This window comes from Diaphorina citri, unplaced genomic scaffold (assembly GCF_000475195.1).
Source record: "Diaphorina citri unplaced genomic scaffold, Diaci psyllid genome assembly version 1.1 scaffold1945, whole genome shotgun sequence".
Taxonomy (NCBI): domain Eukaryota; kingdom Metazoa; phylum Arthropoda; class Insecta; order Hemiptera; family Psyllidae; genus Diaphorina; species Diaphorina citri.
The window spans coordinates 19012-40151 of record NW_007379371.1 but is presented as its reverse complement, the minus strand read 5'-3'; the positions used below and the strand labels follow the sequence as shown (position 1 = coordinate 40151).

The following is a 21140-nucleotide window of genomic DNA, read 5'->3' as shown; positions in this document are numbered from 1 at the left end:
TTGTTTTTCTTAGTTAGCTTGAGTATTGTGTTTGTTTTTGTGTAGCTATTATAGGCCATTGTTTTTATTTTTATTGTTTCTTATTTTATTTATTTCTTTTCCTGAAATACTCGTATGTTTCTGGTTCTGAGTTCCTGAAAGCATAGAGGGAACTGTATCTAGTATCTACTAAGGTCTTATCAGAAGAGAAGAACGAGGATAAGAGAAAGCAAGCCGTTCTGAGCACTAATCTTATCTGTTTACGATAAAGTTCGCTCCGGGCGGGTATCGCACCCGCGACCTAGCGCTTACAAGGCAGACGCGAGTTCTCAAGGGGTGCACCCCCAATCAGGACTTTTTTTGGAGAGGTTCAGTGCATTATTTTTTTTAATTATTATTTTTTACGACCGAACTAATTGGAAAAGGCTAAAAAAAAAAAATGCCGACCCTGTCTGAACGAAAACATGGCAAAGCAAAAAAAAAAAGGAAGATACCTACCTGTACCTATATTTAGGTATATATTTTTTACTTTCCTTATCCTATAGGAAGGAAAGTAATGTAATCGGGTCAAATTTTCCCCATTAGAGGTAGGTAGGTAGGTATTCCTCGTTACGAAAAGGATTTTAAGAGTAGTGTTCTACGAGGTCGTGATCAAAATTTTATTTTAATAAACCTATTAGATTAGCTGGTGGTTTTAGAATCCAGGTTGAATAATCACATGTTATTGTAAGTAAGGGAGGTACACTTTAGTTCAGTGGTAACGCGTTTGCTTGCCCGGTCTTAGGTTTGATTCCCACCATCTCGTAAAAAAAAAGTATTTTAAGTAAGTGACTTTGTTTCACGGAATTTAAATCAAGTATCTAACTACATACTCCTCTTTGTTTTCAATTTCAGATTGTACAAATCGGCAAAATCATCAACGCCCAAATCAACACTCTCACGCAGCTAGATCAGAAGGTAGCCACCTTGAACAAAGACATTGAAGCCATCAATAATGTCCACAAGAAGTTATAGTGAGAGACGAGAGAACTGATGGTTCTGGGTTCGAGACCGAAGATGGTCAAATTTTGTCTTCGGTTCCCCCGTCCTAGATTTACCTCACATGTCACAAGTATGTTGGACCTTTCTGTTATATTTTCAGTGTTTGTTATATCGTAGCATAAGTGATGGTTCTGGGTTCGAGACCGAAGATGGTCAAATTTTGTCTTCGGTTCCCCCGTCCTAGATTTACCTCACATGTCACAATCACAAGTATGTTGGACCTTTCTGTAATATTTTCAGTGTTTGTTATATCGTTGCATAAGTGTCTTAAGCCCGATTTCCACTATCCGTTCAGGTCACACTCCAGTCACAGTACGTTCAATGAACAGTCAAATATTTTACATGTGAATATATATAAGTAGGAGTGAGAATGCTGAACAGCAGATATGAATATTTCAATATGTACTTCAGTACACCCATTTATTCCCCAATAAAACACTTACGTTCAATGAACAGTCAAATATTTTACATGTGAATAGATATAAGTAGGAGTGAGAATGCTGAACAGCAGATATGAATATTTGAATATATACTTACTTCAGTACACCCATTTATTCCCCAATAAAACACTATATTTAACCAAGGCTGCTAAGACATGACCTAAACGGATAGCAAGAATGGCCCATTTTGTTAAAATATTGAGGAAAAATTGTTGGTTCGAATCAAACTTGTGATGGCGCGCGAATGGAAAAAAAAAGGGAGAAAACGTTTTTCTTCTAACTCAGGTTAGGTATATATTTTTTACTTTCCTTATCCTATAGGAAGGAAAGTAATGTAATCGGGTCAAATTTTCCCCATTAGAGGTAGGTAGGTATTCCTCGTTACGAAAAGGATTTTTAGTAGTGTTCTACGAGGTCGTGATCAAAATTTTATTTTAATAAAAGAGTGAAAGAGCCGAACCGTACGGTAATTCCAATCCTTGAGGTGCGGTACGGTAATTCCACCTTTGAAATGTGGCAACGTTGTATCCAGGTTCTTTGTGAAGCGGGAATTTTTGAATTTCAAATTTCAACTTGTTTCAAAAACAAGCGCGAGCGAGCGGTCCGTTTCTGCAATTTTTTGTAGTTCTGTGTGTAAAATAAGGAAGAAATAAAAAAAAGGTGATTTTGGCTGCCAGATTACGGTTAGTAGAGTTAAAAAGCTAGGACCAAGTTTCCTGACAAGAAGCAGAAACCGGACTCCCAAAAAATCCTGTCCTTTGATTGCTTGGTTTGTCAGGTAAGTAAGACAGTATTGGTCACAATAGATCTACAGAGATCGCAGTGTTAATTGCATACTCTCTCTCAGGAGAGGAGCAATATTTTGCACGAAAACATCAAGCTGAAGACCCAGAAAAAATAGATACCCTCTCAAAAAGATGTGTTACAGATTTAGAAAGATGTCTTCCTTCCACCTTGTATGGAAAACCATTGTCAATATTTGCTTAGCGAGTTCCAATTTTAGGGACAGATGAAAGATGAATAGGTCCAACCAAGCTTAAACTTTCCTTAGCTTAATCCCATAAGTACACAAAAAGCTCAATCTGAGGCTTAGGTGTAGGGGCTAGACAGCCCTAAAGGATGGGTTAAGCTTCTAGGAAGCTTGAACTTTAAGGAGTACATTTCCTATTGCAAATATTTCAACAACTTTCATGTAACATGTAATTTCTCATTTCAGTATTACTGAGGCAATATGACAACAACTCAAACAGGGTTTACCGGTTTCAATACAGGAGGAACAACAACTACCACAGCTCCGACATTAAACTTTGGAAGCGGCGGAGGTGTTGCATCAGGGTTTTCTTTTGGTATGTGTTACAACTCTACTTTATTACTCAAAGTTCTGCTCCTCGGATAATGCAGTTTATGATGGTGTCTTTTTTGTTTCTGTATTTTTCATTACTTAGTTTGCAACTTTATGATTGGAACGGAACCACAAGGCAAGGTTATTCTAGGGCTTACCAAGTTGGGATAACTTTGGACAATTTTTTAATAAAGGATTAAAGGATACTTAAGCCCAATAATTTCTTGTTGTACCTACTTGAGGCCACATACTTTTTTGTCTCCTTATTCATACGGTTTTTATTTTATTTTTCAGGTGGCACCAGTGCTAATCTGACCAACACAACTGTCAGCACTTCCACCGGTTTGTCATTGGGTAGTCTGCCATCCTCTACAGCCAATCAGAATACTTCATTTAACTTCCCCACTTCCACACTTACTTCTCAACCTCAGCAGACAACATTCTCGGCTGGATCCAATGCAACCCCCGCCACAAACACGTTTATGCCTAGCATATCAGCGGCTGCCACACCCACTTTTAACAACAAGAAAACAGTCACATTTGGGCCATCAACAGCAATTCCCACTTCTGCCCAACCTACCAATGTAACCACTGGGTAAGACAATATTTAGAAGGAAGCAACATTTTCCCCACATTAGCTCTAGGTTTATTCTGAACAATTTCTTGTCACAATTGTTATGTCACCTATCTAAAACCTATTTATTACCTTCAGTAGTTATTCATAAACCATAAAATTAAGTAATTTTCAATCCTGGATCCAATGCACCCCCCGCCACAAACACGTTTATGCCTAGCATATCAGCGGCTGCCACACCCACTTTTAACAACAAGAAAACAGTGACATTTGGGCCATCAACAGCGATTCCCACTTCTGCCCAACCTACCAATGTAACCACTGGGTAAGACAATATTTAGAAGGAAGCAACTTTTTCGGTTTTTCCCCACATTAGCTCTAGGTTTATTCTGAACAACTTCTTGTCACAATTATTGTTGTGTCACCTATCTAAAACCTATTTATTACCTTCAGTAGTTATTCATAAACCATAAAATTAAGTAATTTTCAATTCAATTTCTTTTCTGCCAGGTTAACATCAAATGTTCAGGGCATGACATTTTCGGAACTATGACATTTGGGCCATCAACAGCAATTCCCACTTCTGCCCAACCTACCAATGTAACCACTGGGTAAGACAATATTTAGAAGGAAGCAACTTTTTCCCCACATTAACTCTAGGTTTATTCTGAACAATTTCTTGTCACAATTGTTGTGTCACCTATCAAAACCTATTTATTACCTTCAGTAGTTATTCATAAACCATAAAATTAAGTAATTTTCAATTCAATTTCTTCTCTGCCAGGTTGACATCAAATGTTCAGGGCATGACATTTTCGGAACTGGAAGAGAATCTCAACAAGTGGCAGATTATGATTGAGGAACATCAGAGACTATTCTACAACAAAGTCAATGCATTGAACTCTACGGACATACTTCTCTATGAAAACAGAGTCAAGGTATGTAGAATAATTAAATCTTGAGACATGATAATATGGAAGAGAAAAAAAAATCATAAAAATATGATGAAAATTCATCATAAAAAATCATTTTATGATGAATTTTTAGAATGATTTAGGATACATCAATATGTATGTCTGATAAAGATGAAATGCTTGTTCAGAATGTAGCATCAGGTAAAACTGATTTTTCTCATTCCTAGTTTAAGTTTTTTCAAACTTGAAAATTGGTTTCATGAAATCCTGTGTTGTAGCACCATTTCTAGGAACTTGATGAATTTTTAGAATGATTTAGGATACATCAATATGTATGTCTGATAAAGATGAAATGCTTGTTCAGAATGTAGCATCAGGTAAAACCGATTTTTCTCATTCCTAGTTTAAGTTTTTTCAAACTTGAAACTTGGTTTCATGAAATCCTGTGTTGTAGCACCATTTTTAGGAACTCATTAGGTACCTACCTATAAATATTATTTTAGCTATAGAGAATTACATCAGGATTCTTAATAAAAAAATATCTGAAGTGACACAAAATATATTTAAAAACCCACCTTCATTTTGATTCCGTAGTTTGTGTGAAATAAGAAGGAAGAAATAAAAAAAAGGTGATTTTGGCTGCCAGATTACGGTTAGTAGAGTTAAAAAGCAAGGACCAAGTTTCCTGACAAAAAGGAGAGACCGGACTCACAAAAAATCCTGCCCTTTGATTGCTTGGTTTGTTAGGTAAGTAAGACAGTATTGGTCACAATAGATCTACAGAGGTCGCAGTGTTAATTGCATACTCTCTCTCAGGAGAGGAGCAATATTTTGCACGAAAACATCAAAAGCTGAAGACCCAGAAAATATAGGTACTTACCTCTCTGGTTTTTTACCCCCTCAAGAAGATGTGTTGTAGGTTTAGAAAGATGTCTTCCTTCCACCTTGTATGGAAAACCATTGTCAATATTTGCTTAGCGAGTTCCAATTTTAGGGACTGATGAATAGGTCCAATTAAGCTTAAACTTTCCTTAGCTTAACCCCATACTCAAAAAGCTCAATCTGAGGCTTAGGTGTAGGGGCTAGACAACCCTAAAGGATGGTTTAAGCTTCTAGGAAGCTTGAACTTTAAGGAGTAGGTACATTTCCTATTGCAAATATTTCAACAACTTTCATGTAACATGTAATTTCTCATTTCAGTATTACTGAGGCAATATGACGACAACTCAAACAGGGTTTACCAGTTTCAATACGGGAGGAACAACAACTACCACAGCTCCGACATTAAACTTTGGAAGCGGCGGAGTTGTTGCATCAGGGTTTTCTTTTGGTATGTGTTCTACAACTCAACTTTATAACTCAAAGTTCTGCTCCTCGGATAATGCAGTTTATGATAGTGTCTTTTTTGTTTCTGTATTTTTCATTAGTTTGTATCTTTATGATTGGAAGGGAACCACAAGGCAAGGTTATTCTAGGACTTACCAAGTTGGGATAACTTTTGACAATTTTTTAATAAAGTATTTTGCTACCTATGTTTGTCTTTTACTCAATTACTCAAGTCAGTTCAAAATCAAACTCAAGCCCAATAATTTCTTGTTGTACTTGGTACCACATATTTTTTTGTCTCCTTATTCATCCAGTTTTCTAGCGCGTGACCTTTGCTTTTACTTGACAGACTTTTGATTTATTTATCGGCTTTACGGCTTATAAAGCACAGCAAAGACAAATTTGATTTTTGTTTTTAAAAATTTCAAATTATCGCGCTTCTGATTTACTTCCTCGTTTTGCTAGCTTCTCATTGATGTAGAACTCGCGAGTATTTTTCAAACCGGCATATTTATCACGGCGCGAATTTTCAAATTTATTGAATTCAAATCAACGACTTTCTGACTACTGTGACTACTGATAAGAAAAAACTGAAAAACTGGTTTTACTAGTGGTTAGCTGGTTAGTGGTGATCTGGTGATTAGCTGATACCTAAGTGATGGACGCCTCTAATGTGATTCCTCAATTTCCGTGTCTCTGACGTCAATTTAACGAATAAGGAATAGGTAGAAAAGGCAAAACCTACAGAGGTAGGTATTTTTTTTAGTTTTGTCAGGTATCAAGCTACCTTTCCAATTTTGGAATTTAACAGGTAAATGGCTCTAGCCACAAGGCCATCAAAGCAGCTAAACTGCATGATCTCTTCTTGGAATTCACCCTAAAAATATTAATTCACAATTATTTCTCCATTTTCAGCTGTACGATAATATGGAAGAGAAAAAAAAATCATAAAAATATTCCATGAATTTAATGATGAATTTTTAGAATGATTTAGAATACATCAATATGTATGTCTGATAAAGATAAAATGCTTGTTCAGAATGTAGCATCTGATAAAACTGATTTTTCTCATTTCTAGTTTTGTAAAACTTGAAACTTGGTTTCATGAAATCCTGTGTTGTAGCACCATTTCTAGGAACTCATTACTTAGGTAGGTACCTATAAATATTATTTTAGCTATAGAGAATTACATCAGGATTCTTAATAAAAAAAAAAAGATCTGAAGTGACACAAAATATATTTAAAAACCCACCTTCATTTTGATTCTAGCTAGAGAAGTTGAATGCTCTCACAGACGCCGCTACGGCTAAACAGAAAGCTCTCAACGAGGAGTTGAACTTCATCGGACAACAACAGAAAGACCTGGATGAAACTGTGACGTCATTGGAGAAACAGATGGAGAAAATAGAGAGTGATATCCCTGCCGATACAGAACGAACTCAGACGTAAGTTTTTTTTTTCCAATGAAACAAGTGCAACATGAAGACTCGTGTTCTGTGTCATAGCATGCCTATATTGTGTAGTATATCCCTCTTTTCAACTCTCAACGAGGAGTTGAACTTCATCGGACAACAACAGAAAGACCTGGATGAAACTGTGACGTCATTGGAGAAACAGATGGAGAAAATTGAGAGTGATATCCCTGCCGACACAGAACGAACTCAGACGTGAGTTTTTTTCCAATGAAACAAGTGCAACATGAAGACTCGTGTTCTGTGTCATAGCATGCCTATATCGTGTAGTGTATCTCTCTTCTCAAGAAGAGTTATGATGAGGAAAACCCTACTAAACCAGCTGAAAAAAAGTGTCAGATTTTTTTTTTTTTTCATTAGGCGCTCTAACAATGTTTTAAGCATGTCGCGCCGAATTTCATTGTTCTATGACAAACCCTATTTTTTTTTACCAATAATTTTTAAGCACAAATGGCTTCTCCAAAATGTAGTGTAAGTAAGTACCAACTCAAATTAAGTAATATTATTGTTGTCTATTGTTTCTAGATACAAACTGGTGGATAGTTTGGATTTACAAATCAAGAAAATGAATGAAGAACTCAAAGAAATCATTGACCGTATCAATGAGCAAAACATTCAACCAACTACTGACATTGACCCCTCACCCAGCTTGAGTGTGGGGATGGGAAAAGTCAGTAGCATGTGATTGTCCTGATCCCCTATTCACAAATGTAATACCAATCACATCCAACCTGTTAAGCAACTTTGTGTGTGGTTGGTTCAAAATAAGAAAAAATCCCCGCAACCCTTGCTATTTTGCACCTTCACGTTTTTTCAACCAAAGACCATCACCCTCACGTTTTTCAATTATTTCAACCATTAACGTCAGTTTTTTTCTCTCTCTCTCGAGCAAAACAAATCACAGGATTTATCTGATCCAGTAAGTACTTCCTGTGTATACCTAGCCAGTTGGCAGTCTAGCTACAGGCCTTGTGTCAGTGGCGTGTTAGATTTTCAAAACTAGAAGCTATAAACCTATTAGATTAGCTGGTGGTTTTAGAATCCAGGTTGAATAATCACTTGTTATTTTCAAATAGTTGTAAGTAAGTGAGGTACACTTTAGTTCAGTGGTAACGCGTTTGCTTGCCCGGTCTTGGGTTTGATTCCCACCATCTCGTAAAAAAAAAAGTACCTAGCCAGTTGGCAGTCTAGCTACAGGCCTTGTGTCAGTGGCGTGTTAGATTTTCAAAACTAGAAGCTATAAACCTATTAGATTAGTTGGTGGTTTTAGAATCCAGGTTGAATAATCACTTGTTATTTTCAAATAGTTGTAAGTAAGGGAGGTACACTTTAGTTCAGTGGTAACGCGTTTGCTTGCCCGGTCTTGGGTTTGATTCCCACCATCTCGTAAAAAAAAGAATTTTAAGTAAGTGACTTTGTTTCACGGAATTTAAATCAAGTATCTAACTACATACTCCTCTTTGTTTTCAATTTCAGATTGTACAAATCGGCAAAATCATCAACGCCCAAATCAACACTCTCACGCAGCTAGATCAGAAGGTAGCCACCTTGAACAAAGACATTGAAGCCATCAATAATGTCCACAAGAAGTTGTAGTGAGAGACGAGAGAACTGATGGTTCTGGGTTCGAGAGCGAAGATGGTCAAATTTTGTGTTCGGTTCCCCCGTCCTGGATTTACCTCACATGTCACAAGTATGTTGGACCTTTCTGTAATATTTTCAGTGTTTGTTATATCGTTACATAAGTGTCTTAAGCCCGATTTCCACTATCCGTTCAGGTCACACTCCAGTCACAGTACGTTCAATGAACAGTCAAATATTTTACATGTGAATAGATATAAGTAGGAGTGAGAATGCTGAACAGCAGATATGAATATTTGAATATGTACTTCAGTACACCCGTTTATTCCCCCAATAAAACACTATATTTAACCAAGGCTGCTAAGACATGACCTAAACGGATAGCAAGAATGGCCCATTTTGTTAAAATATTGAGGAAAAATTGTTGGTTCGAATCAAACTTGTGATGGCGCGCGAATGGGAAAAAAAGGGGGGAAACGTTTTTCTTCTAACTCAGGAACGGTGTATTTTAGGGAACTCGAAATTTAACCAAATGTTCCCAAAGAATATTTGGAATATTAATGTCGAATTTTGTTTGTTGCATTGAACGATATCGTAGGTATCTATAACCCGAAAAAAAGCTATTGAAATCAAAATGACCTTTTTTCCCGTTTATTAAAAAATCAATTTCTGATTCCAATAATGCCCTTGGAAAAGAAAAATGTACAAATGAAATGTAATTTTAATATTATTATGAAAAGGTAATATAACCGAATCTTTTTATTTAATTTTTTACTGTACAAAAATGTTCATTTAAAAAAATCGAAGTCCAAATTGATATTGAAATGAGTGATTGCCGCTTTCCTCTTCCTCTTCTTTTTAGGAACTGTAACTGCTAAGGTCTTATCGTACCGAAAGGCGAAAGCCAAGAGAGAAGGAAGACAGGATAGGAGAAAGCCAGCCGTCCCGAGAACGAACCTTACCTGTTTAGGATAAAATTCGCCTCGGGCGGGAATCGAACCCGCGACCTAGCGCTTACCTCCTTTTTTCGGTTTTAAAATATGGTTCTTTCACAGCTTCTTTTATTTCGTAGCGATAAAACATCGGCTACATTGAAATTAACAAGTCTGTGTCTCTTCATTTCTCGTCCTATTCTTCCTTCTTCTCTTTCTCTCCCCCCCTCCTCCTCTCCTCTCATATAGAAGTCCGTGGTGTATTGAGTAGTCGGGCAAAGCTATCAGCCAAACCTCCGCCACTGGGGGGATTCGAACCCTCATCGGTGCCGGCGCTGTCTGGACTAGCCGGGATAGGAGATACCTCAGGGGTCTGACTAGTAGACTGAGGCCGGGACAGGGCTGATAGGGACAGCTTGTTGAGGGACTTTTTAGTCCGCTTCTTCTCCGGACGATTGTAGTTGAGCAGCAGGAATTGTTCAAACCTGATGGGGGACAGAATTGAAATGAAATTAAAAATAAAATGTAAATGCAGTTTCTTTGTGTTATTTTAGCTTAGTTGGTAGTGCGTCTGCCTTGTAAGCGCTAGGCCGCGGGTTCGATTCCCGCCCGGGGCGGATTTTATCCTGATGGGGTAATGTTCGTTCTCGGAACGGCTGGCTTTCTCCTATCCTGTCTTCCTTCTCTCTTCGATTTCGGGACGATAAGACCATAGCAGTTACAGCTCCCTCTGTCAAACCTCTTAAAAAAAAAAAAAAAAAAACTCAGGAACGGTGTATTTTAGGGAACTCGAAATTTAACCAAATGTCCCCAAAGAATATTTGGAATATTAATGTCGAATTTTGTTGGTTGCATTGAACGATATCGTAGGTATCTATAACCCGAAAAAAAGCTATTGAAATCAAAATGACCTTTTTTTCCGTTTATTAAAAAGTCAATTTCTGATTCCAACAATGCCCTTGAAAAAGAAAAATGTAGAAATGAAATGTAATTTTAATATTATTATGAAAAGGTAATATAACCGAATCTTTTTATTTAATTTTTTACTGTACAAAAATTAATGTCGAATTTTGTTTGTTGCATTGAACGATATCGTAGGTATCTATAACCCGAAAAAAAGCTATTGAAATCAAAATGACCTTTTTTTTCCGTTTGTTAAAAAATCAATTTCTGATTCCAACAATGCCCTTGAAAAAGAAAAATGTACAAATGAAATGTAATTTTAATATTATTATGAAAAGGTAATATAACCGAATCTTTTTATTTTATTTTTTACTGTACAAAAATGTTCATTTAAAAAAATCGAAGTCCAAATTGATATTGAAATGAGTGATTGCCGCTTTCCTCTTCCTCTTCTTTTTAGGAACGAAAGGCGAAAGCCAAGAGAGAAGAAAGACAGGATAGGAGAAAGCCAGCCGTCCCGAGATTTGAATTTTCGACTTTTTACAGTTATTTTTTCGGAGTTTTGACCTCGGATTTGAATTTTTCCCAACTTTTTACATAGGAATCGACCATGTATTTATAATTTTTACCCATTTGCAACTGCTCCATTATTTTCCCAACTGATTCTTAACAACATGCCGTAATTGATTTATTTATAATTTTTACCCATTTGCAACTGCTCCATTATTTTCCCAACTGATTCTTAACAACATGCCGTAATTGCCGTACCTATTATTGCCTGTATCCACACATAGTCGGCGCCATCGATCGATGAGGTGAATCTATGTTGTCGAGGCAGTGTACATTGTACAGTTCGAGTCCACGTCGATCGACCATCGATTGACGGCGCGGAGTCGACTATGTGTGGACACAGCTTTAGAAAAGCCGTTTTTATACAATTCTTCAATTATTTCCATGTAATTCTGCTACGTCAGAATGCTACTTTAAGAAAATCCCCATGTCCTCGCAGGTGTGTATTTTGATGCTCTATTCTGCTAAAATAAAGACATAAAGACATGCTACAATAAAAAGACTGCCGTAATTGCCGTACCTATTAAGCTGTATCCACACATAGTCGGCGCCATCGATCGATGAGATGAATCTATGTTGTCGAGGCAGTGTATATTGTACAGTTCGAGTCGACGTCGATCGACCATCGATTGACGGCGCGGAGTCGACTATGTGTGGACACAGCTTTATAGAAAAGCCGTTTTACTTTATAAAATTCTTCAATTATTTCCATGTAATTCTGCTACGTCAGAATGCTACTTAAAGATAATCCCCATGTCCTCGCAGGTGTATTTTGATGCTCTATTCTGCTGAAATAAAGACATAAAGACATGCTACAATAAAAAGACCTAATGCTCTTTGTTAAAAGATTGTGCAATATTGAAGCCGCTTAAGGGTGAATGGAATGGCAATGGAAGTTCTACTTCAATCTTCATGGAAGTCGTTAATGGACCTTAATTTTAATTAATTCGCCAGTCTTGCAAATTGCAAATGTTGTGTCTAATTCCAATTTAACATGTACGCCCTTACTTGAGCAATCAATTTTTTTTAACATTTATTTAGGTGTGCTAACATACGAGTTATAAAATGAATAGGTAATCTATTAAATTTGGTGAAAATGAGTAGCTATGACATATAAATGCGCATAGCGACCGGTGCCAGCATGGTAGGTAAACATTGGATTTTAGGATGGGAAAACTTCAATACTGCAGTGAGCACCAAAGTTGTGACATAATAACACAAAGAAATTGCATTTACATTACATAGAAATGGATTAAAACAATCGGTCCTTCACTAAAAGCCTTGGCAATTTCACTGTGACGTACGAGTAAACCCGTTTAAAAAACAAGTTCCCATGCAATTATTGACATGTTGTGTTTATCAACCGATCATAGGCTAGCAGATACGTTATGATCACATTGTTTACTTTATCAAATAAATGTTCAATATTGTTTCTCTCAATTGTAGAACGCATTAAAAGTTGACGCGGGTTTCCTGTGTGAAATCTGAACTGATTATTCGAATTTCGGATAACTTTATACTGACCTGAGTTATTTGAATTTATATTCCAATTCCCATGCAGAACCCGGATAATTCGGTCCTCAGTTTTAGAAAACTACGTGTTTGCTTACCTAGCGTTCATACTCATATCAACACATTAACCCATTAGCGCCTGAATTATTTTCTCCCTTTGATTTTTATTTACTGTTAATATGTTCTGCCATCTAGGATCAGCAAAACCCAAGACAAGTACGAGTGTTGCCACATGGCAATACTAGGCGCTAATGGGTTAAAAGTTGACGCGGATTTCCTGTGTGAAATCTGAACTGATTATTCGAATTTCGGATAACTTTATATTCCAATTCCCCTGCAGAACCCGAATAACTCGGACCTCAGTTTTAGAAAACTACGTGTTTGCTTACCTAGCGTTCATACTCATATCATGGGCAGACATGCTAGACTGAAGTCCCATATTAAGAGAACTGGATGAGTCAAACTCATCATTTGCTCTTGCCTCGTCTTCTTCTCTGATGTTCTCTTCATCTACCTCCTGGAAATCAGAGTTGGGTTCACTGTTAGGACAAGGAACTTTACTGTATTTTATGTACATTTGCCTAATGCAAAATTTTTAATAGAACGCGGGCCAGAAAATCTACGCTTTAGGTTTAGGCACCTCTCAGGGCAACCTTTGAAATGAGTTTTAAACTTGAGCAATCTATCTTGTAAGCGCTTTCTCTTCATCTACCTCCTGGAAATCAGAGTTGGGTTCACTGTTAGGACAAGGAACTTTACTGTATTTTATGTACATTTGCCTAATGCCAAATTTTTAATAGAACGCGGGCCAGAAAACCTACGCTTTAGATTTAGGCACCTCTCAGGGCAACCTTTGAAATGGGTTTTCAAACTTGAGCAATCTGTCTTGTAAGCGCTAGGACGCGGATTTGATTCCCGCCCGGGGCTGATTTTATCCTGAATGGATAAGGTTCGTTCTTGGAACGGCTGGCTTTCTCCTATCCTGTCTTTCTTCTCTCTTTGCTTTTGGAACGATAAGACCTCTAAAGAAATGAAGAAATAGAAAGTAAAAAAAAAGCAAGACAGACTTTCAATAGATCTGAATAGGCCGCAGTTCTTTCACATACTTATCAAGCGCTAGGACGCGGATTTGATTCCCGCCCGGGGCTGAATTTATCCTGAAAGGATTCTTGGAACTGCTGGCTTTCTCCTATCCTGTCTTTCTTCTCTTTGCTTTCGGAACGATAAGACCTTGGCAGTTACAGTTCACCCTATTAAACCTCTAATGAAATGAAGAAATAGAAAGTAAAAAAAAGCAAGACAGACTTTCAATAGATCTGAATAGGCCGCAATTCTATCACATACTTATCTCTAGAGACGGAGCCACCAGATATAGGACCAACATACTGACCTGTATTTCAGAGAAGGTGATAGGTTGTGTTCGATGTCGTATAGCGATACCTTCCTCACGGCGTAGTTTTCTTCGGTCTCGTTGTTTGAGTATTCTCGAGAGAGATTCGGGATATTTGGTGTCCATCTGGGGAGAAATGAAAAACATTTACACCATTAGGGGTAGGGTTGACGACCTCCTTTTGGATAATCCTTCTACTAAATAAAGGAAAAAGTGCCATCTGTGGATGGAATATTTTCTCCACAAATCGTTTTTTTTTTTTCCAAGAGGTTGGATAGAAGGAACTGTAACTTCCGAGGTCTTATCGCCCTGAAAGCGAAAAGAGAAGAAAGATAGGAGAAAGCTATCAGCCGTTCCGAGAACGAACATTATCCGTTCAGGATAAAATCCGCCCCGGGCGGGAATCGAACCCGCGACCTAGCTCTTACCAGGCAAACGCACTACCAACTAAGCCAACTGAAATGTTACTGGACGCCAGCTGTTTTTACAGCGAGTTTGGCCCCTCGGATATTAATCGAACCCGCGACCTAGCTCTTACCAGGCAAACGCACTACCAACTAAGCCAACTGAAATGTTACTGGACGCCAGTTGTTCTTACAGCGAGTTTGGCCCCTCGGATATTATCTACTGGCCTCGCATAATCCAGTCATAACACACCATAACAGTGTTAATGTTCCTGAGATCATTAACTTCATATGGGAAGTTCCCCCTTATGAGTCACTCGGAGTCAAATATGCCGAACAACGTACAGAAATAAGCATTGCGGATACCATTATATTATAATTGTATTCAATGTTATAATGATTAAGAACATTAATATTTCTGAAGTTTGAAGTTGCATGAACATTTATCCAGTATGAACTTTTTCAAGTCGCGTATGAATATCAAACTCCATACCCGGTGAATTAATCATGGGTATGATACACCCTAGGAATGTATCACACATAGCTGACTCAAAACCCACCGTGTATGGACAAATGAAACTGTCAGAAGACATTTGATTGTGTTCGAAATCCGCTCGACCCCGTGAACATTGAATTGAGAGCGGCAAGCAGCATTGAATTGAATTTATATCCACCGTCTCACATTGGTTTGGATACGCTCCTCTCATTTACCAATGCTAAAATGCTTGACGGGATTTATTCAAAAAGGGCTGACGAAAATCGCGTTTTGATTTTTTTTTTTTTTTCAAGAGGTTTCATAGAGGAAACTGTAACTGCCGAGGTGTCATCGTCCCGAAAGCGAAGAGAGAAGGAAGACGGGATAGGAGAAAGCGAGTCGTTCCGAGAACGAACTTTCTCTGTTCAGGATAAAATCCATCCCGGGCGGGAATCTATCGATTACAAAACCCTCCAAACTAACTAGGCTGGCGTAATTTGAATAAATCAACTGCGAAGTTGTTATATTTGAAAAAGTATTGGGAGGATTTTTGCAAAAACTGGTGTATCATGGATAAATCATGGAGATATGTATCAACAATTTGAAATGTAAATAAACACAGAGACACACAGAGAAAAATCGATCGAAAAATCGATGAAACACCAAAAGTGTAAACGGATCTTATTAAGAAAATGGAGGTCTACTGGCGCGCCATCTAGCGGATGAAAATGGAAACAACTGGAAACATTTTTAGCACGCAAAAAATGAGATGCGTTTACTTGGGTGATGTTTCAAAGTCATAGAGCAGGAAAAATGAGGACCAACGGAATTTTTCTTTTTCTTCTACGGCTTATAGATCCCGAGATAAATCGATTTAAAAAATACCGGTAAATCGTGAACTTTGACGTCACGGCATACGCACCCGTACACGATGACGTCACATTAAATGTCCCGAGCAAAGCTCCCTCGCAGGCAACACATTAATGTGTTTGTGCGCATACGTTTCTGCGCATTTCTTTCTGCTCCTCCGCCAGTGTGCTTGCATACTAGCGCTACCTAGCGGACGAAGAAAACAACTGCGTAAAGTCTGACGTTACACATTTTTGAACTCTTTCGTTAAAACGGAAAATAAATTGCGTCAACAAGGGATAATTAGGTACAGTAGAACCTCGATTATTTCAACTAATTGGGACCGAGGATAGTTGAAACAATTGCAATTCCGTATAAAACAATGAAAATGGGGGCAAAATTTAGATACAAAAGAAGAAAATGGTTAATAAATACCCTGTAGGATAATAAATAACTAAGAAAATGGTTAATAAGATTTTATGGTTGAAATAATAGAGAGTTGAAATAATGGAGGTTGAAATAATCGAAGTTCTACTGTATTAGGAATAATCCCTTACGTACTGCTTATAAGTTCCTAACTACAATAAAATTGGAATACTCAACAAAAAAGTAGGATAGTTAAGAATTCCAAATTAGTTACTAATTGCTTCCTAACTACAATAAAATTGGAATACTCAACAACAAAGTAGGATAATTAAGAATTCCAAATTAGTTACTAATTGTCGCTTTTATTTTGCTGATTTTAATTCTTTTTACACACATGTCGGTAATAGGTAATCATTTTTAAAGAATGGACAACCTATTTTATTTATTTATTTACACTCTAAGCGACATGGCCATGTGTGTAAAATGGACAGCTTAGGTGACAAAATTCACGTGATTGGCTACTTCATATTTATTTCATTGGCTTTGAAGACAATGTTTGTTTCCAAAGATATGTCACACGTGGTCATTCTAAAAACCTTAAATCAATTACTTTATTGGATATTTTTTTTTGGATTTCTACTTTTTTTTAGGAAAATTAATTTCTTTTTTGGATTTTTTTTTGGATTTTTTTTTTTTTAGGAGGTTCGATAAGAGAACTTTTTTTTTTTTTTTTTTTTTTCTTTTTTTTCTCGTTTCTTCGGAAAAAAGTTCATCTCTGATAGCGTCATGTTTATTTTCAATTCAACAACACATGGAATGGAAACTTTGTTAGGAAGCGATCATTAGTGTTGTTCCTAGTTTTGTAATTTATTGCCCATCGGAATGCATCATATGAGGTACACCTAAAATCCGGTTTGTATAGTGGCACAATATTACACACACTTGTGCCTACACTTGCCAGCACCTGACAGATCGATCTGTCGATCAATATAAATAAAATGTTACTTTTGTCTGTACATTCCTTGGAATCATGTTTTTTTTTGCTCTGTCTTTGAAGTCTTGGAGTTCAGGGTGCACTCAGCCTCGTGTGGAGAGTTGAGTTGTAATAATAATTAATAATTGAATGAAAAATAACCTTCGTAGGTGTTACTTTTGTCTGTACATTGTATTTTAGGTTTTAGTTATAATGGTTTACTAGTAGTTCAATAACTGTAAAACTCAGAAAGAGGGGCACTAAGGGGTCCCCATATTTCCAACCGAAACTAAAATCTAATAGCCCAAATGCGGAATCGCCAGACTTAGCTTGGATAGTAGCGCGTCTGCCTTGTAAGCGCTAGGTCGGGGGTTCATTCCCGCCCAGGGCGGATTTTTTCCTAAACAGATAAGGTTCGTTTTCGGAACGGCTGGCTTTTTCCTACCGTGTCTTCCTTCTCTCTTCGCTTTCGGGACGATAATACCTTATCAGTTACAGCTCCCTTTATCAAACCTCCTAAAGAAAGGTAAATGAAAGTTTGTACGGCACATACTTACCTTACTAGTTGGTTGATGGGAAAATGATCAAGCCGCTGACAAAATCAGTCTCGTAGGTTGAAATATTGAGATCAAACAAGGTGCCTGTATATGTGTTTTCTCCAATCCAAGTTTTACATGCTAGAAGTGCTGCTGATTGATTGTTTTATTGATTGAATTTATGGTTGTGAATTGATTTGATTATTGATTTAAACGTGAAAAAACTTATGACTCGTCAAAGTGAACACCGCACTGATCCCAAATAAAATTGTCAAAAACGTGCCGTAAAAGTAGATTGAATGCCTCTTGAAGTCAGTCTACAAAAAGGTCGTCAGTAACTGACTAGTTGGTTGATGGGAAAATGATCAAGCCGCTGACAAAATCAGTCTCGTAGGTTGAAATATTGAGATCAAACAAGGTGCCTGTATAGGTGTTTTCTCCAATCCAAGTTTTACATGCTAGAAGTGCTGATTGATTGTTATATTGATTGAATTTATGGTTGTGAATTGATTTGATTATTGATTTATTTAAACGTGAAAAAACTTATGACTCGTCAAAGTGAACACCGCACTGATCCCAAATAAAATTGTTAAAAACGTGCCGTAAAAGTAGATTGAATGCCTCTTGAAGTCAGTCTACAAAAAGGTCGTCAGTAACTGGAAGCTCCAATGTCCAAAGCCTACGATCGACTTCAAAATTCACCACCAGAGAAAAGATTTTACGCAAAAAATATACTTATTGACGAAATTTCCACAAAAAGTAATGTCTCAAAAAGAAAAAAGTGCACCGTCATGCATAGTTCACGTGAGTTTTGTAGCGAAAATATATTCGAGTAGATTTCTATCCAAATTGAGATAATATCGCGATTAGTTTCACTAGGAAAAGGGCGAATTTCTTCTCAAAACATCCTCAGATGATGAAAACACTGCAGGCCCGCTAATTTAAGTTATTGACAACCTGATTAAAAATTAAAGTCAATTTCGCTATTTAAAGTCATTAAGGTGCCATTGTGAATTGATTTGATTATTGATTTATTTAAACGTGAAAAAACTTATGACTCGTCAAAGTGAACACCGCACTGATCCCAAATAAAATAGTCAAAAACGTGCCGTAAAAGTAGATTGAATGACTCTTGAAGGCAGTCTACAAAAAGGTCCTCAGTAACTGTGGAAGCTCCAATGTCCAAAACCTACGATTGACTTCAAAATTATTTTTTTTTTTTTTTTAGAGAGAACAAATTTGTTAACTAGTTGCGAAATTTTATTGTTAGTCTATGATGTATTCAGGTGGAACAAGAAATTTGTGAGTAGGTACTTGATTGAAGACTTGGTAACATTGTGAAGGTCCTTTTTAACTATCCGAATACCCGAACAATACTTTCATTACTAGAATAGCTTCGCTATATACCTACTGTAGTAATACGAAGTAAAAAGTGAAGTAGTACTCGTTTTCCATTCAATCCAATAGATGAGAAGTTTGCGAGTGTGTTTCATAACAATCTTAGTCTCAGCGTCCCATTTGTGCCCGTCGGACGGCCCGGCTCGTGTAGCAAGGGAAACCTCCTTTACACCATTTTTGTGGCCCGCGAAGCTTTTAGGATGGGCTCCCCTTGGGCTTGATTTTTGCTCTTTTACTATCGGATGGACTCCGAAAATGGAGCATCCACCCCCCCATCCCCTCTAGATAATCCTGGATACGGGCCTTGCTCCCCTGTTTATAGGGGTTTAATCTTCAGGTCATGTCGAAATGAGAAATAAGAGAAAAAATCATTACAGCCTGTTTTTACGTGCATAGGATGTCGAAATAATTCGAAATTATAATACGTACGTATATGTATTACAGGGCCGTAGCTTCATTTTTCTCCTGTACTCATCTATTTGATGATTCTATATTTTACTGTAAGGCTAGACTCGGAAAATTTGGAGTGTCCGTCCAGAAAAGCGAATTTTTTTTTTGTTTTTGCTGACTCAATTGTCCGCTTCGCGGAACCGGACCGCGGTCCACCAATTGCAGACCTTTGACCTATAGCATTGATTTGAATTTCAGTAGGTCTTAAACGAATAGGTTTCAAGGTTTCAACTAGCAATAATCGCACCTCGGATATTATAGTACAGTGATTTCCATCTAGCAGACCGCCAGACCATTTTTGTGGCTCGCGAAGCTTTTAGGATTTTTGCTCTTTTATATACTATCGGGTGGACTCCGAAAATGGAGCATCCACCCAGGGCCGGATTACCCATAAGGCAGAATGGCAGACTGCCACGGGCCCCGCGCTTTTGGGGGCCCCGCGCTTTGATTGATGGAGCGCCGCGCGCGCTCTAATCCACTTCCTACTTAGCCCTCGCAACGCCTGACGGGCATGGGCATTAACATAGGGAACCAACTGCGTTCATACTTACCCTTATCGACCGTAGGCTCAAGTAATTTTAGTTCAAAAAAAAAACAAAAAAAAAATCGGCCCTGCGTCACCTTTCCTTCCATTCGATCCTATTATCGCATGCTTTCACTGCTCTGAAGACCTACATCACCAGCAATGACAACGAACCGTTTGGAGCATAATGGTGGTGTGAGCGGGCGCAATGGAGAGGACATAGCTCAGTTCGGTTGGTTTGGATGTCGTGACGTCGATACTAATAAGACAGGAGGATAAGTAAGGGCAGCACCACAAGGCTAGTTGACGTCAACTACAAGCACAATAATATGATCTCACAGTGTTGAACACCCGAGCTCGTTCCGGGCTAAGCACATCTAAAAAGGGTTATAGAATTATTAGCGCATTTTAGGTTATAAAATGGGAATGGTAACGACCGTGGCCAGAGCGTATGGAATATAACTGTAGTCGATGAGTAAAGGAGTGGCTCCGACTGCACCGGGCGTCGGTCGGCAGTGCCTAGTTAGTAAACCGTACTTATGTTTTAAAGACTGGGGCGCCGCTCTAGCTTGTGGGCCCAGACGGGCGCACGTTCCGCTGTGCGGTCCACTTGGCTGATGCGGTACCTCGAGCTGAAGATAGTTTGTATGTTGAAGAAGGTCTTAGGTCTAAGGAGAAATTGTTTTGATGTGGTTTCAAAGATGCATGGATCATGTACCTAAAGGTTGAAGGTACGCACATACACCCCCGTGTATTTTGTCCCGTCGTTCCGGGTATCGTCTAAAGACTCCCCTAGGCCTCCCACCTAGACGTCCGGCCTAATCGGCGGGGCGCCCGGGCCCCGTCAAAGTTTCCGCGCCCCCGGGGGTCAAAACCCGACTTAGCTTGAACTTTAAAGTCGCGGCGTCGTCCGTTTTAAAAAGTTTTTCATCCATCTATTACACAGAGTACGAAACAGTGTTCAATTAAAAACTGCATGGATTAAGCATCTATAAAAGAATAGGATTAAAAGCGACTGCGAATTTCCACTCGTTTTATTTTAATCTCGCGCGTCGCTCTAAAAACTTTAAGAACCAGGTGTTAGAACTCTTTTAGGCGGAGTGGTTTCGTTTAAAAAGTCGCGGCGTCGCGCTAAAAAAAAAAAAAAAAAAAAAAAAAAAATTTTTTGGGGTATTATAGATCACATTCAG

At 38.0% G+C, this 21140-nt stretch overlaps 2 protein-coding genes and 2 long non-coding RNA genes across 7 annotated transcripts in view; 3 read left to right on the top strand and 1 right to left on the bottom strand.

The window, feature by feature from the left end:
• LOC103517746 (nuclear pore glycoprotein p62) overlaps positions 1-9280 on the top strand; it is a 16376-nt gene extending 7096 nt beyond the window's left edge. The window contains exons 2-10 of one of the 3 annotated variants that reach the window (XM_026829735.1): positions 2677-2806; positions 3097-3340; positions 3931-3987; positions 4161-4314; positions 6886-6945; positions 7168-7283; positions 7614-7701; positions 7984-8007; positions 8565-9280. In XM_026829735.1, coding sequence (XP_026685536.1) covers positions 2692-2806; positions 3097-3340; positions 3931-3987; positions 4161-4314; positions 6886-6945; positions 7168-7283; positions 7614-7701; positions 7984-8007; positions 8565-8684 — 978 coding nt within the window. In that variant the 5' untranslated portion in view covers positions 2677-2691 and the 3' untranslated portion in view covers positions 8685-9280. Of the gene's footprint in view, positions 1-2090; positions 2239-2676; positions 2807-3096; positions 3341-3930; positions 3988-4160; positions 4315-6885; positions 7062-7167; positions 7284-7613; positions 7702-7983; positions 8008-8564 lie in introns of those variants that run through there. The other 2 variants (XM_026829734.1, XM_026829733.1) reach the window with 2 other exon arrangements.
• Positions 1-21140, bottom strand: part of LOC103517747 — a 24158-nt gene that overhangs the window by 304 nt on the left and 2714 nt on the right. The window contains exons 1-4 of one of the 2 annotated variants that reach the window (XM_008482793.3): positions 17601-17912; positions 13977-14102; positions 12976-13103; positions 9966-10086 (exon numbers count right to left, since the gene is read on the bottom strand). In XM_008482793.3, the coding sequence (XP_008481015.2) occupies positions 9966-10086; positions 12976-13103; positions 13977-14102 (375 nt within the window). In that variant the 5' untranslated portion in view covers positions 17601-17912. Of the gene's footprint in view, positions 1-9597; positions 10087-12975; positions 13104-13976; positions 14103-17600; positions 17913-21140 lie in introns of those variants that run through there. The other variant, XM_026829736.1, reaches the window with a different exon arrangement.
• LOC113470934 lies at positions 1469-10647 on the top strand. The gene is made up of 2 exons (XR_003393818.1): positions 1469-1745; positions 10370-10647. It is a non-coding gene; the product is annotated as an uncharacterized LOC113470934 (long non-coding RNA).
• On the top strand, positions 4883-5552 carry LOC113470933. The gene is made up of 2 exons (XR_003393817.1): positions 4883-5037; positions 5491-5552. It is a non-coding gene; the product is annotated as an uncharacterized LOC113470933 (long non-coding RNA).